Source organism: Stigmatopora nigra, chromosome 5 (genome assembly GCF_051989575.1).
Source record: "Stigmatopora nigra isolate UIUO_SnigA chromosome 5, RoL_Snig_1.1, whole genome shotgun sequence".
Classification (NCBI taxonomy): domain Eukaryota; kingdom Metazoa; phylum Chordata; class Actinopteri; order Syngnathiformes; family Syngnathidae; genus Stigmatopora; species Stigmatopora nigra.
In genome coordinates, this window is record NC_135512.1 from 11417501 (window position 1) to 11434816 (window position 17316).

The 17316-nt window shown below is 38.5% G+C and overlaps 1 protein-coding gene across 1 annotated transcript in view; it reads right to left on the minus strand.

The window, feature by feature from the left end:
- The window catches only part of ano8b (anoctamin 8b), a 28276-nt gene extending 11308 nt beyond the window's left edge, over positions 1–16968 (minus strand). The window contains exons 1-8 of the mRNA XM_077717507.1: positions 16205–16968; positions 6836–6946; positions 5674–5806; positions 1781–1919; positions 1624–1720; positions 1062–1178; positions 853–980; positions 1–120 (exon numbers count right to left, since the gene is read on the minus strand). The exon at positions 1–120 is cut by the window's left edge and continues 42 nt beyond it. Coding sequence (XP_077573633.1) covers positions 1–120; positions 853–980; positions 1062–1178; positions 1624–1720; positions 1781–1919; positions 5674–5806; positions 6836–6946; positions 16205–16388 — 1029 coding nt within the window. The 5' untranslated portion in view covers positions 16389–16968. The remainder of the gene's footprint in view (positions 121–852; positions 981–1061; positions 1179–1623; positions 1721–1780; positions 1920–5673; positions 5807–6835; positions 6947–16204) is intronic.
- Between the last annotated feature and the right edge of the window lie 348 nt (positions 16969–17316).

The following is a 17316-nucleotide window of genomic DNA, read 5'->3' on the forward strand; positions in this document are numbered from 1 at the left end:
GTCCAGCGTTCCCCACTTATACGCCAACTCGGCACCTCTCCTCTTCCAGCGTTCAAGAAACAAGGTGGCCCACACCACGTTGAAAAGTGCAAAGACCACGCAGCAGATGTCACGACTCGTCTGGTAGACCCAAAATAAAGCACAGTCAGTCCAATTATATTTACCCAGTACCTGTCATAAGTATAATTTGTCATGTGGAGTATCCTTTGCATAAAGCCATTATACTAATTCCATGCAAAATCTAATCACACAGTATATATGTATATCCATACTATCACACACTGTAAAGATAACAATAGACCAGAGGTGTCAAACATACGGCCCGCGGGCCGGATCCGGCCCGTCTGGTGTTTTGGTACGGCCCGGGAAGAAAGCTGCATTGTATAAAAAATTTATTAATTTTCTTTAAAATTTGTAGTTCTTGTATTATCCGATAGGAGCGCAGTGTTTTAGTACGTGCAGACAACATGAATTGACATTTATTTATGTTCTTATGTTATTCTCTTGTTCATAATATATTGTTCATAATATAAAAGGAAAATTATGTTAATAAACATTTTGATAATTTACTCATTCTTTGCACTAATTATTAGTATTAGTACAAAGGAAAAAAGTGGGCTTATTGTTAGTTCTATGTAATTTTTCAATGAGTTTACTGGTCCGGCCCACTTGATCTCAAATTAAGCTGTATTCGGCCCGCAGACCAAAGGGAGTTTGACACCCCTGCGATAGACCGTGAAGTATTTTATTGAAAAAAATCAATTCAAACTGAAATTTTTCACTAATTCTATTCTTTTATTATCTCATTCTAATAGACGGCCTATGTTGGCATCATAGGTTCAGAAACCTCACCTGATCTGACTCAGTGAGCATCCACAATACAAAGCCGATGACAGCAGGGTACAACATGGAAGTGGTGTAAAAACCCAGCCAGGCAAAATACATGGCTATTTTCACACCAAAATAGTCACAGATATCGTCTGTAAACAATGCAAAGCAAACAAATAGAAATCAGTCTTTCGTGTCATGCTGCGCCAATATTGTCTATGATTTGAACTGACCTAAGGGCTGTTTCTCACAAATAGCCTGAACCCAAGACGTCATTAGGTGACTCAGGACGCGCTGTTCATGGAGAGGGAACATCTGCTGGATTACTCCTCGTGCACTCAACTCCGGGACTGGGGACAAGGTTTTGACAAAATCATTAATACACCCAACTATATATTTGCTATATCAGGGGTCGGGAACCTTTTTGACAGAGAGAGCCATAAACAATTCATATTTTCAATTGTTATTGATTGAGAGCCATACTCGGGATTTACTAGAAGTAAAAATACATGAAAATGTGTGCATTTTTAGTCATTTCACTGCCTTTAAAGTGCAAAGTGTCAGAATTATGTTGACAAAATTGTTACCCCGATGCTAATAAATGGAATGCATGCATGCATGCATGCAGAAAGGTTTAATTAAAAACTGGAAGATTAAAGCGACTCTAAACGTAGTGTCCAGATTTTAGCTCACAGTTTAACGGAGAGCCATCAGCACCAATCAAAAGAGCCACATTTGGCTCCCGAGCCATAGGTTCCCCACCCCTGTGCTATATCATGTAAATGACTTGCTTACTGATTGGCTGCCCTTCCAGGAAGTTGATATTGTGAAGCACCTCACCATGTTTGGCACGTAGATTTTCAAGCCAGTATTTAATGATGCTTTGCCTCTCCTAAAAGCAGAAGAAAATATTGTGGTGCAAGTCTGCAGATGGGCACCAGGGTGAACTAACCTGTGAGGTGAAGAAGCACAACTCGCTCTCAATGTTCTCATAAATGTAGTCCTCCTCGCAGGAGAAGTTCCGTGTACCTGCTCCAAATTCGTGTTTCACCGCCTTTCTTAAACCAATCTCTTCGGCACCTCGCAACAAGCTGTTGTAAAACACAGAAAAGCCTTTAAAACATTTTTTTTTAATCAATGTGTCTTTCGTCTATCACATTGATACAGATTGATTTTAAAAAACCCCAGACTACTGTATTTTCACGACTATAAGGCGCACTTAAAAGTCTTAAATTTTCTCCAAAATAGACAGTGCGCCCTATAATACAGTGCGCCTTATAATACAGTGCGCCTTATATATATGGAAAAAATGTCATTCATTGAGGGTGCACTTTAAAATGTGGTGTGCCTTATAGCCATGAAAATACGGTACTTAAGGACTGTGTGGTAACTTGAGTCTTGCAGAAGAACCCCACTTTGTGGACATACTGTGTGTGGCTCCAGTTTTTTAACTAGGTCTACAATGTCTTGTGTGTCTTGTGTCTGTCTTGCTACAGCAACCAAGAAATTTCCCAAATACTGGATGAAATAAAGTTTTAATCTCATCTAATCTAATATATGCACACATATATGCATATATATACATACTACTATTAATAATAGTAATCTCAAAATAAATGTTTGAGTGTGCTGCTTATGAGTAGCGACAAGTGGGTGCACTGCAATCACATGCAGTGCTTGCACTTTTTCCTTTTTGCCTTACGAACACTGACATATTGTCTTTCATAGTCTTAAAAGTCATCCCATCCCAGCTGCTTTATCCTCATCAGCCACTCTCCTCATCTAATATCCCCTCAACCTCACCACTCTACCGCCATCACTCGAGTTCCCGCCACCCTCACCCTCCCAGGCTCTCCATCCTTTTCATATCTTCTTCCGCCCTTTTTATCCTATCATCCTACACTTCTCCCCCTCTGTCCTTCATAAAGGCTGAAATCAGCTGTGATAATGGAACCGCACATCCTTTGTTGATTCAATATTGTCAGCACACCTCTCCTCTTCACATTTATGTCCATATATACACAGTAAACACGCCTATTTGGGCCAGCAACACCCATCTGTGTTGTGCTCCCCTTAGGCTCATGGGGGAACAATATTGTGACGTGTCTTTAAAACTATAACGGATTATAGCTTGGTTTCTATAAGCTTGTGTGGCACAGCTTAGTGGGCAACGTGATAGCAATACAGGTTTCTCAAAACCAAAATTATTCATGTTAAACTAAGCCATAAGTAGAAGCCTGAGAAGGTGTGCTTCTGACTCAAATTTCTCCACTAAATATTTGTCATGGTCTGCATGCAGTAGGTTTTGTGAAAATGACCCAATTGTGGGAAAAATAACATTATTTTGAGTATTGGAAGTTTGTATAAATTTCGGTCTATGACTGACTCAATTTGCTCATTTATTAATAATCAAATCAGTTTTTCCAGTAGAAAAAAATGTAAATGCCACTCAGCTTCAGATTTCTACTATATTTCTATTATTTCCACCAGTATATATATATTTTTTTTACATTATTATTTCTTTTTATATGATGTCGGTTTGTTTTTTCATTCATGTATTTCTATATAGCATATGCTACTTGTACTGTATTTTTATTGTCGACAAATGTATTGTATTATCCTTAATCAATAATAAAAGGGTTATTCAAAATGTATTAATTCTCAATTCTCTCTTTTATTAACATATGTGCACTCGATTTAAATTTTTTTTTAAAAGGTTTTAAGGTGTTTTAGCACCGGAACCGTTCAAACCAGTTTTTTTCTTCTCCAAATTAGTAAACATGATAATAAGACTATTTATTATATGTGAATATGAGTAGTTGTTTTTCTACATGTGCCTGTGTTTTACTGTTGGCCAGCGCAAGGCCCTGCCTCTCAATTACAAGTTTCCCATTTTGAACAAAAACAGTAATAAAAATGTTCCACGAGAAAAAGGTGAACGCACAAGGTGAATTTGAAAGGACGGGATTGTTTCTGGGTTTAATTCTCCGACAGAATGTAGGTCGATCTCACTGGCATCACCGGGCGAGGGTATGAGAGAAGACACGAGGGAGGGAGTAAAAGAGTAAGAGAGGGAGACATACATTAGCTTGGGTCAAACAGGAATCATTCTCCATTTCATATAAAGCCCACTGGTACACTTTCAGAAAGTGGTCCCTCTGGTCGCCTATTGCATTAGCTCACAAGCCTTCTTTCTTTTCTATTATCTTCATATAACCTCAGCCATTCCATCGGTATACTTTCCTCTTTTATTGTTCCTTATTTATCCCTTTTTAAATCCAATTTCTGACAGTGTGCATGACAACTGTGCGAAACAGTGTGTGCTATCTCGTCTTTTGGGTTTTATTTTCAATATGCACTTGAGTAAGTGTGTTTATGTTCATATGGTAACCAGTTTTGAAAGAGCCGAGTTGAGATCTGAGTTGAACCTGGCTGTGCTATGTCAAAGTGACACTTTGAATATCCTGCAGCTAAACAGTCACCAGGTGAACAGCAGAGTGCTGAGACATCACAGCAGCTTGAAAGGAGATTTGCTTACAAGCTGCAGCTAAATATAGTGGCATGATAAATTTGGATGATAACCTTCTGTATGAAAAAAAATAACATCAAAATACTACTAAATTTAATCCCAAATAAATATTCGAGCCATGAAAAAGAGAATGTCAACAATAAAGAATTGAATGAGGTACATTGGCTAAAACATTCATCCATTTATTACAGTGCTTTTCCCAGATGAATTCAGAAAAGACAAACAAAGCCCAGTATAAGTAGAGATGAGTGAAATGAACGAAAGATCCTTAGTGCGTGTTGAGAAATAATGCAGTGACGTAAGCAATTACATTCAAACCAATGTGAAGCACTGTATCACTCGACTGATTGAGGAAGAGATTGGCTGGTTTGGGTTGGACTGCGTGGGATTTGTACCAGAAAAGTTGTAGCAAAACACGCTGTAGTGCCCTTTAACACAGCTCCATCTAAAATATAACACAACTACTAAACACTACTACAATTACTACTACTACAGTTCTATATAGCGAATGTATAACACAACTCCTAAACACTACTACTATTATTACTACTGCAGTTCCATATAGCGAATGTATAACACAACTTCGAAACACTACTACTATTACGACTACTGCAGTTCCATATAGCGAATGTATAACACAACTCCGAAACACTACTACTATTACTACTACTACAGTTCCATATAGCAGATGTATAACACAACACCATGCTACAACTACCACTGCTCCAACTAATGGATAACAAATTATTACTACCATACTACTACTACTAGCACCACCACTACTACTACTACTACTACTACTGTGTCTTATAATCCAGTGCGCCTTATATATGAAACAAATATTACGATCGGACATTTATTCAACATGCGCCTTATATATGAAACAAATATTACAATCAAACAATTATTCAACGGCCACCTTAGTGGATAAAATATGGTAAATTAATCATCAGCAGCATATGTATTACTGTACTGTTCTGTCATATTTTACAACCCAGCAGATATTTCTACTTTGAGTTTTGTTTGCATATGTGTGTAATTCATTTACCCCCTTTTTTGAATAAACTATCAAACATCCATGACTAGAGCTTTCAACATACTGTATTTGATAGATATTGCAATTGCGAATTAAACCATGGTTAAAACTATATTTTGCAAACAAAAGGTTGTTGCTCGGTGAAGTCTAATCTATTGAATTCAGTAAAGTACATCTTGAGGTGACAATGGGACTCTAATAGGCCCATATAGTACTGACAGTTTATAAAAATAAATCAATTTTTAAAAAGAAGCAGTCAAGAGTCTCTGTGTGTTCTTACTTTTCATATGTGGCGGTGACGAAGAATGCATAGACATGTGTATGCTTATGATGACGGATTTGGATGATGAGTTCTGGAATTCCCAGCCGGATGTGGTTCAGAAGCCATAACAATGTGTGATCATCTGTCGTATCTGTAGGAAGATGAAAAAAACATTTTCAATTAGCACCTTGTATTCACCTTTGTCCTACTGAGTATGCTGTCACTCTGTTGTAGAGTATGGAACTAGCAGATGGGGGTTAAGTGATGTACAAACTAAACACTCGGCTCTGCTTTCTCAGGTTCATTTGGGATTTTGGGTAGTAAAAAAAACTATTTTTCTGCAACTCTGTCTCAGCTACGTGAAGAAGAAGTCAAATGTTCCTCCAAATTTCACATGTCATTTTCACTTTATTGATTGGTCATTCTCTGGTCACCATTTTCATTCTCTAATTGTCCCGAATTTGAATTATTAAATGTCATACAGTTATTTTGGAATAACTGGAAGTTTTATTTTATCTTTTTAAATGACTGTCATTATTTCGGTAATCATTCAAGTCCAATTTTTTAATGAGGTAGTAAAAGAATATAACAGGCTGTATTGAGTCCTAGCGTATCCAAAATTATAAATGAACATTCAATTAAAATGCTTAAGTTAAGATATTACTAAGATATTTTGAAAATGTAATATCGGGTTTCTTCATTCTTATTCAACAAGCTCTGAAATGTAAATAAAGTATGAGCCTCGTGTCCTTTTCAGCCAGAGGATTTAACAACTGCTTAAAAAACGATTTAAAAAATAGTAATACCTTGAGATACGAGCTGAGTGCGCTCGTATGTCAATTTACTCTTATCTCAAATCAACTTTTCCCATGTGCAGTAGTAGCCTGTCATTTTTCTAGTTTGGGCTGCAATGACGTTTTAGTCGTTATAAACTGAGCTCCAGGACTGTTATTACAGAAAGTTGCTCATAAACAGACCAGTTTGTGGATGCAAATAAAATGTTACAGTTAAAATTAGTAGTGAAGAATTCCTGTAAATAATATTTATTTTAGATTATTTGTACTAAAGTGAAAACATAGTATTTTAGATTGTGCACTGGTTAATGTTAACGAAAAATCTGACATTGTTAAAAGTATGATGCACATTACTTTACAAATATTGGTGTATTAGACTGTTTGACCTGCAAATGTCATGAGAACATCACAGTTCTCCGTGGGCACCGTCTTCATCCAAGACTTGTGAGACATAACGTGTCTGCCAGCCTGCAGTAGTCTCTTCCCAAACAACTTATCTGGGAAGGTGGGAAAAGCAGAAAGGGGAACAAACAATGAGAGTGGGTCACCTTTTCAGACTAAGACATGAGAAGTAGCAGTGATCTCACTTTAAAATTTGGACAACCCCCTTCGAATGGAACCATGTATATATACTCTTGTCACATTATAGGATTGGATAAAAAAATATATATTGTTTTTCAGTTTTATGTAAGTAACAGGAGGTGGCACGGTGTAAGAGTGATTAGCAAGTTTGCCTCACAGTTCAGAGATAAAAGGTTCAATCCCAGCTTGCTGTCTTACTTTGTGGTGTTTGCAAGTTCTGCCCGTGCCTGTGGTTTTTAAAGGTAGAGTAATACCTTGTCAGTCTAATACATGAACTTTTTATATTAAACTATCTACAATAATATAATACACTATATAGTAGTTTTATGAAGATAAAAATGTAACATGTTTTTTTATTTTAGCAATCCATTCATGAGTCACACATCTTATATTTTAAGAATTTATATTTTGTATAGAAAGAATTTCCATTAAGTGTACAGTCAAATAAAAATGAAAGACTTACTGCCTGGAGAAATGTATTTGACTCTTAAAAATAAAGTTGTAGAGTCTTACAAAGATAGAGGGGGAATAGCCATAAAACAACCGTGTGTAGAGGTAATACAGAAATCGGGGTTCTTGGATCACAGCTGTGACTACTCAGAAGAATGCAAGCCAGCAATGAAAATAATATTAGAACAATTTGTTTGTTGGTGGCCACATGTCTAAGCTGATTGTTTGAAAATTGAGGTCCCCAAGTTGGTAGATGCAATGCTGCCCCATAATTGCTTTCCTGCAGCTGTTTTCAACAGCAAAACAACAATTTTATGATTTATCCTAAACTCAGAATAGACCGTACTGTCTGCCTCTAATTAGTGATAGAAGAATCTAATTAGCACATTCAAATATTATTCAGGATCTATTTTTTTGGCATCAACTTGATAACTGTTACAGCAGTGGAAGCAAAAGAGCATTCCTATTAAATTAATTGCTTCTGTACTTACCAAAGACTTTTTGACAAGCTTATCTAATTCTGTTCTGCTCTTCCAGTGTGAAGGTCATTTTCAAACACTGCACAGTGCGTTCAGAAGAAAGACCTTAAAGGTGTTTAACTTTGTAATCCAGAGAGGTGCCCCGAGATACTAAAACGTGAGTGGACAAAATGCTACAGACAGGGAGGTGGCATGACTGTCATTCTAATGAGTCCTCTATTCATTGCTGTGGGCAACAGATAGTCCGCGAGCAGCAATCAGACTACTACTACTACTTGAAATGATTTAATTGAGTTCCAATTCATCACAGGGACTACTACTGCCTGTCTGTCATTAAACTGCTTTAGTGTTTTGATCCCTATTAACTGTAATTTCAAGTCATTTTATGTGTTGTAGAGATTATAACATCCCATGATCTAAAATACTTTGTTTTAAGTATCAGGGATTGCTGTAAGTAGTTGCATTAAGATACATTTCTTAATAACAATGTGAATTTCCTTCTAGACAAAAATTACTACCAGTAAATTACTACTGGTAATTAGATTTTTTTTTTTTTAAACAGCATTGTAATACTTCACATCCCTAGGTCATACAGAACCTAAAATAGTAATAGAAGAAGACAGCAAAGCACATTCAACATGTTTTGTTGATTTTTTTCATCTGTTGTGGATGTTGATTTTGTTCTGTAGGTTGGACACACTTGTTTGGAAGGTAGTGTAGCTTAACTCAAGTTTAAAAGATTTTGATGCTGCATTTTAAAATACCACTTTATAACCAGGCAGGTATTTAATTGCAATACAGTGCAAACCTTAAATAAACTGTCAAATTCCTAAGTATCTTTGCAAAAACCACGCAGTCAATCTCTCATGGTATCTGACTGTTGCTTTAATTGGTAATAATGGGCAACGTTTTTGAGTTTCCACATTGCGTGACATGTTTGTTAATAGAGGTCAACTGGCCCTGTAATGTTTTGAATTTTTATGAGGCAAGAGATAGTACTAACATTCTTGCACAGGATTTACAGCATAGGACTTGAGGCAATTACATCTGTACTACTCCCAGCTTATAAGAGACAAGCCTTCAGGGGAAAATTCTTCTCTGTGATCGACCAGGCATCACGAGCAGGGTATGCCACTAGAAAATTAGTTGCTCGCTGATTTGTTTCTGTTTACATATGTCTAATATGTGAAGGAATTGATGGTAATTTAGTACTTAAATTACTTGTTGAGCCATCTGATATGATTGTTAGTGTGAATGGTCTTCTGTCTCAGCTGGTTGGCGACCATTCTAGAGTGTAGTCTGGCTTTCAGCCAAAGTTGACTGAGATTGGCCCCAGCAACCCTTGTGAAGATAAGCGATTAGGAAAAATAAATGAATGAAGATTGCAAAACCATGAGCAACTCTGATGAAGGGAAAAGGGAATAGAAGCTGTGTGTGTGTATGTATTCAGGTGTGAAACACCAGAACTGTGGCAAATCCATTTCATGACCAATTCTCCTTCAGGCTGAATGGAATATTCTCATGTAGAGATTATACATTATGAATAAGCGAGTGGTGATGATGATGACAGAAGAATGAATAGGCACCTTTGTGCAGCAAACAGGGCTCCTCCTTGCATGGTGGGCAACTGCCAGCCTTGCGGAGGAAAGCATTTCTAATGAACTCACAAAAACAACAGTATGAATATTGCACTTAAGAACCATGTCCTGTGAAACCACACAGGGGAGGTACTTCTGTCTTTCAAGTTAGTTCAATTGTCTGTTCCTGTAGATGAGCTTTTCCAATATAGTTGCTAATAATGTATGGACAAGTATCCAACTGTCAAATAGTTACAAAGATGACATTGGGGTGATTGACACAAACTGTCAGACTGCGAAATGCCTTAAAATGCAAAGTCAGGGAAATGTCATGGAATTAATATGACGTCAAATGTCCAATTTCAAGTGTCCAGACATCATGTTATCAGTCAGCTATTACAAAAGTAAATTCAGGCAATTAAAGGATTTGATTTCCCACTCACTCATATTTAGGACTTAATTATGTTTTTGTGAGTTGAATGTTTGCGTGAGATTAGCATAGTGTTGTGCTTGTGCCTTGGTGGGTTAGATTCTAATTATAATCATTATATAATCAAAGCCTCAGCTAAAGTCTGTCCATTAGAAATGATGTTGGGCACAATTGCAAGCCCAAAATATAAATTCCGCGACACCATTTGACAGCTAGGACCTAACTAATCTGTGTGATTATTTGATCAACTGTAGTTGGAGAAGGGATTCAGCAAATTAAGCAGAGGCACAGAGTAATTATTGTTAACATTTTTCCATCTATGTACACCCGGATGGAATAGCAGACAAAAGAAGACACCATTGATGACTGAGGTAGCTTTGATTCCTCATGGCTATAGAAAAGAAGCTTAAAAAACGATCAAAGCATTTTTTTTACGCCTAACTCATTTAGCTAAGCGGCTTTCAGGAACTAAATAAAACTTTGGAAATAGTCTGAAATTCATTCATTCATTTTCCGTTCTGCTTATTCTCACAAGGGTCGTGGGGGTTCTGGAGCCTGTCCCAGCTAAATGTCGGAAGTATGCGGCGGGACACTGAATTCATTGCCAGCCAATCCCAAGGACCAAGGGGGGTAAACCGGCATGCAAGGGCAGAACATATAAACTTCATACATATATGCATAGATATTGCACTTTTTTCCATTATTGTTTACCCCTAAACTGAACCATTTCAGGATAAATGCGCCAAAAGAGAAATACAGTTTTATCACTTTAATTGCTGTACAGCATTTTACAGCAGCAATACAATTTGGTGTGAGGATTACCGGGATGAAGCATATGATTTGAGTTGATATTGCATGTTTTTTATCTGTCAATGGACATGTTATTGACCATTTCATAACAAGACAGCTCATTGCAGTCGTCGTCATTTTTAAAGCGAAATGGTGACTAATGTATGGATATCAACCAAGGTTTAACATATTGAAGTGTCTAGTGACAAATGCTTCAAACCTTTGCTCAGCTACATTAGTAATCAATTGTTTTTAATTCCCTAGAGTTTTGAGACATGTTAAAGAAGAAAACAGGGAAAACTTTATAACTGTCATTTCCAATTGCGGGATCTGTTGTTAATCCAAATGTGTTATTTAACACATTTACAGAGTTGCAAATAAGACACTCGATATAGACACGCCCCAGTCGGTGATAAAGCCTCCAGGCTGATGAGTACTGATTCTGATTTTACAGTCACCATGCTCAATTTAAATAACTATCAACTGCAACAAATCGGAAAAAAGATCCCAAAAAAAATAAGCAAGTGAAACTGACTTTGAACAGACGAAATCCCAGAAATTTACCACATAAAAACCTACATTAATGGGCACTGGTCACAAGAGGAAGACCAAAGGAAGAGATAATGCAGGGTAATAGTTTATAAACTCATCAGGAGAGAACTATGTCTGCAAGCAGGTCTTGTAAATGCCCTGCAATTGACTCGCAGCCAATGAAATGTGTGCTGCTTTTCTTGCTTAAAGTCAGCTGGGATAGGCTCCAGCTCAACCGCACCAAAGAAAAGATAATAGGCAGGACAGAAAATAGATCTTGTAACAGATTTCTGTGCATCGTAGTTATATCTCCCTCTATCATCATTATCCTGGTGTTTATTAACATTATGTCTCTCGTAATGAGATGTACATCTCATTTTCATAGGCTTGATCTCTTCTGCAAACTGTCAAGTGGCTAATGTGATACTTCACACAGCATTCTTCAAGCTGGATTTCCCCCGCCTTTGCTTAGCAACTACATGCAAGTCTCAAGATAAACAAACCACTAGCTGACCAAAAGCAGTTCTCCACATTATATAGAACATAAAGGAAGGAGGCTTAACTCCCGATTTATGAAGACTAAAATCACAAATGCAATCAATGGAAGAGGTTTTCCTAAATGCAGGCATGCCATCTGTTCTTCAAGCATATCACACAGCAGGCTGCTTCAATTTGATCAACTTAATGACAAGAAAACAGAAAAGAAGAAACCCACATTTGGGCATTAAAGGAAATTTAGATTTTGGAAAACTAGAAGCCCAGATCCATTATCTATGCTGATTAAACCACTAAGACATGAGAAACTGGGGCAAGTGAATTGCTACTGGCACAACATACTTTCTGAACATTATTTTCTAATTTGTGACGCAGGTGTGCCTTCAGTACAGTGGGGATTTTTAAAACTAAGCCAGCAATAACTCTCAAACTGTCTGCTGTTGGCAGTAGCATCAATGATCAAAAAGGTTCTGTAATTATGAGTCTGTGCTCTCAGTTTGTTGTAGAATTATCTCTATCATTCTTAGATGTTTATCAATTTGTCCTCAGGACCACCACCATGGCACACCAAATTAATCCCACAATCTCAGTGTTAAGATGGAAAAAAAGAAAACAATAAATAGATAGCATAGAGCACAGCCTAAAGGTTTGGAAACACTTCCTTCAATGCACCACAAATGATGGTCCAAATCCAAGGATAAAGCAATAAATTCAACTACTTAACCATGATAAGACTTTTCTATGAAGTGAAAACGATTTCAGATGATTACCTCTGTCTGAATGGTCATCTAGAAAAAGTGTGCAAAATCGTAATCAGATCAAAGGGTGGCTAAGTTGAAGACACTAGAATATGAAACATCTTTTTAATTATTCCCACTTTCTGTGGGTTCCGTCAGCCAACAACGGGTAGTATTCAGGTTACACCAAGAATTGCTTGCCAGCCAATCGTAGGATCAAGGAGAGAAAGAAGCATGCATGGACATAACCATACGTAGACAAAATTACCCAGAGTACCTGTAGGAAATGTCACGCAGGCATGGGAAGAGCAAGTCAAACACGCTTACTAAGAGTAAAATGAAATAAAATCCATTACATGTCGATCATTCAACAATAGTACTCTCTATATTTTTTTTCTAAAAGATCTTGGAAGACTCACAACTGAATAGTGTTATACATGATAAGCTACTTTGTTTCTTTTCTAACTTGTAGTATTTGATCAGGTATTTGGCTATTTGTAGCAAAGAATAATAGACAAAACCAAGTCTTTCCTATGGCATATTTAAATTATGTATGTAAGAGGCAATTATGTGAAAGGCTTGAGGCATTTGTATATACTCACCGTCACTTTATTATCAGCTGAACTATTGATCAACCCTTATTTTTAATAGTCTGATGTCATTACTTTTGCTGCAATGTGAAAGCTCAAGCCCTAAATTGGGAATTACAAGGTCATCACTTGAGTTAACTTCCACAAATGAACAGAGCTGTTCAAATTCCTATTGGAAACATGACCCAATTGCGCCTCTACGTTCATTATATGTACAGTATCTCACAGTATCTTGGTTGGCTAATTGGACAGCAACAAATGGCATGACCTGATTTACTCTATTGACAGTGGCCTCTTAGAAAACCCCAACTAATTGTTCTGATATCTTTATTCTTCTTTCTAACAACAACTGATTAAGTATTCGAAATGGAAATTGGCATTTGTCATATGAGAGTAGGAAAACTAGATGAAAGTTATCCAAATCGTAGGCTTTGGCAGACACGTGTGAGGATGATCCACGTCTTTGGAGAAGAAAATCCCTGCAGACAGCACCCAACATCTCAGTTGCATAAATTACCCGGCTTTGGTGCAGTGCTGGATGACTGACCATGGCACATGTCACGGTTGAGATGTGATATCATGACGTTAATACCAGTGACGCCCCACCGTTTTCAAAATCCACATTCACATGGGGTTAACAGTTCTCACGAGGCCAATACAAGTTCCAGATCTATTCTAGGTTACAACACACTGGAGAAATACACATCTAGGAACCACATACTGTAAATACACAATAAAAATGAAAACAAGACATTTGAAATTGAGGTTTGTTCATATTGCTTTGAGATCGTAGCAGTTTAGTTTTTATCAGTTCCAAATGCAACTTGCTATGCTACCAATATTTTAGCTGTAATCATTAGAAACATAAGTACACAGATCCAATATAAAATGACGTTACACAGTTTAAGTCATGTTCACAAATTAACCACAAAGCTAGTACAATAGGGACACCATTAGTACATGTTTGTAATATTTTAAAATCAAACAATTTTGCGTCTAAGATGGTTGATATTGTCAAAAGGTGTCGATAGAAATAGATTCTGTGATATACTTACTACATTGCAAGATTCTCTCATCAATTCAAAATCCCTCTGAATCGATGGTTACCTGTGGGTTACACTTCTTTTTGCAACCACTAGTAGCCAGCAGTCAAACGCGACATCCTGACATAGTAACCGTGGTTTTATATGCCTTTTGTGTAATATGGGCTTTGGGTAATGATGCACAAAGTAGGAGGTAAACGACCACCGGTAAAAAACATAGAAAACCTCTACACAAAGTATGACATGGTTTGAACAAAGTCAGCAGGCATGACTACAAAAGTTGAGTCTCAATTGTTTGATTAAATATACGGCAGTTAGCCATTTTTGTATTCAAATTTAGCATTCTTGTTACCACACTTTTCCTTGACCCCAAATAAAAATGATAATACTTATTAATACTGACTTCTACTCATCTATCCCTTTAACCACAAGACCAGAGCTGGCCCGCAAAAGATAGTTGATAAAGTCTGAGACTACTGTATTCTGGAAACTAGTGGTTGCCACCACCTCCACCAGATGACATCAGTCTACCCTTTCAGTCAGCAGCAAGCAGTCTTCTCAGGTTACCTACAACAAGCATTCACAGTGAATGACAGCTCACTGCATCACTCTGCAGCCGCATTTCAGGCTGCAAGCCTGTTTGCAAGAAGAAGAAAAAAAGACCTGGCTCCATAACTGAAACTAGATCCTGCCTGATATTATCCACCTGTGAGAAATCCTGTGCTATTGTTACCAAGTTATGGAAAGGTCTTTATTTCTATTTTATTTTCTATACCACTTATTCTCAAGAGGGTCACAGGAGGGGTGCTGGAGCCTATCGCAGTTGACTTCGGGTACCAGGCCGGGAACACCCTGAATTTAGAGTGTCCAATCAGCCTACCATATACCATTAGATCAGCAGTTCCCAACTTTTTTTCTCACCGCGGATCAGCAAATCTCTTTCTATTTTCTCATGGACCAGCTAATGGGGAGCGTGACTACTTAAGACAAAATTGTGTGGGGGTGGGGTCGAACAACTATACATATTTAAATTAGGCAAGTAAGAAGCAATTTGGTGAAAGACTCGAGTCATTTTTATATACTCACCTTCGCTTTATGAAATATATTGTGCACGAACGACATATACGACGGCAAAATAACAAGTCCAAAGCATATTAGCAATTATTCAGCATTAATAAAACAACTTTTCTCATTTCAAGTAGGAGGGGGGGATTGAAAATGTTAATATTTTTTAATCTGATGGACATGCAAACTCCACAAAGGAAGGTCAGGACCCAGGAATCGAACCCTCGATCTCAGAACTGCGAGACCAACACGCCAACAGACCAGAAAGCTGTTTAATAATATGATTACCAATATGAATTACCTAAAATGATGTATAATTGAGACCTGGTGTCCACATGTGTGAACATCATATTTTGCATTACGAAGGCCACAATTGTAAAATGGTCCATACATAGTACACAGTTTTCATGGGCTTAGATTTTTTTTATTCCAGAATTAAGACTTTCATTTTAAATTTGCAATGTGAGATGACTTAAAAAAAACATGTTAAAAAATAAAATCAAAACAATACTTGGTTGCTACCCTAGCATAACAACTTGCACTGGGGCAATAACAGTGAAGTGGACAGGCATCCACAGCCAGTCAGCGTATAGTTTAGAAATCCCTGGATGACATCATGAAGTAGTTAAACATTGAGTTACCAGGTGGGAAGAAAGATCTCCCAATCACAGAAATAAAATCGTGCCAAACCCCCCAAAAAAACGGGCCGATGTACTGTTTTCGAGCCCACAAAAAGCAGCGTGCTCCACAATAACAGACACCAGAAGGTCAAAACAGACTATGTTCACAAGGGGCCATTATCACGGCTAAAAATTGAAAATGTGCAGACAGCGGGTCTGGAACACGTCAAAGTCGTATTTTACACACGTTTTTTTGATATTTTAGGCAGCACGTTGCAGACAAAAGAGGGGGTGCCTCGAGGTGTCTGACGCTCGTCTCCTTTCCACCTGCTCACAGACTTCCATCGTCCCGGCCGGCCAAACTCACCCAGTACACCGGAACCGGAGCTTTGCGGCTGGGCGGCAGTCGTCTCCGGCCTTTCCGGATCTCCCGGCTGCGTTCGGTGTCGGTGGCGGCCGGTGTCGGCTCCTTCACCGGCCGCTGCAGCTGCTGCACCGCCACCGACGGCCGTCGCCGCGGCTGCGGCGCCTTGCGTCCCCGCGTCGGGCATGCTCTCTATCCGCGAGGAGCGACGCGCACAGGCGGGATTCTGCTGGCGTTCGAGCACGGTTGTCGCATCTCAGGGAGAGGGCAGATCATGGGAACGGCGCGGTGGTGCTGGGGATAGGAGTCTATGAATGTGAAAGGGACATGAGGTTATCCGCGATGGTGCAGCGGTGGGACTGTGGAACGGGATGCGTGGTTCGATGGAGAGCGACCCTGCGATGGCTACAGGGGCGGGACAAAGGAGGGGGGAGGGGCCACACACACCTTGACGACAGTTCAGCACACTACACGAGCCTTATGTCATGGGGGGAAATGAACAATGTGATCATGGGTAAAAGTGGAATCAGAGGGTCATGATCTAAATCAGGGGTGGGGGATTATTCCACAAAGGGCTGCAGTGGGTGTAGGTTTGCATTCCAAACCATAGAGAGGACACTTTCTCACCAATGTTATGTCCTACAAGTGCAATCAGTGGATTGCAGTGAGGTGATGCTTGTTTTTTTGCAGAAATCTCAATTGTTAAAGTATTTGTGCTGGATCAGTTGGACCAAAAACCTGCACCCATAGTGGCCCTCAGCGGCCAGTTTGCCCACCCCTTGTCCTAACAAAGTACAATATATATATAGTATAAATCAGACCACAAAGGGCCACAGTGGGTGCAAGTCTTCATTCTTACCATAAGAGGAAACTTTTCCACCAATCTGTTATCTTAGACGTGCAATCAGTGAATTGCAGTCAGGTGCTTCTTGTTTCAGTAGAAATCAAATTAGTTAAACAGTCTTTGCTGGATCGGTTGGAACAAAAACCTCACCCACACTGGATCTTGTATGTATATGTACTGTTGTTTTGTCATTATTATTTTTAAAAGGGGTGGCCTGGTGGGTGAGTGGTTAATGTGCCAGCCACACAGTTCTTGTTTTCTGGCTTCAAAT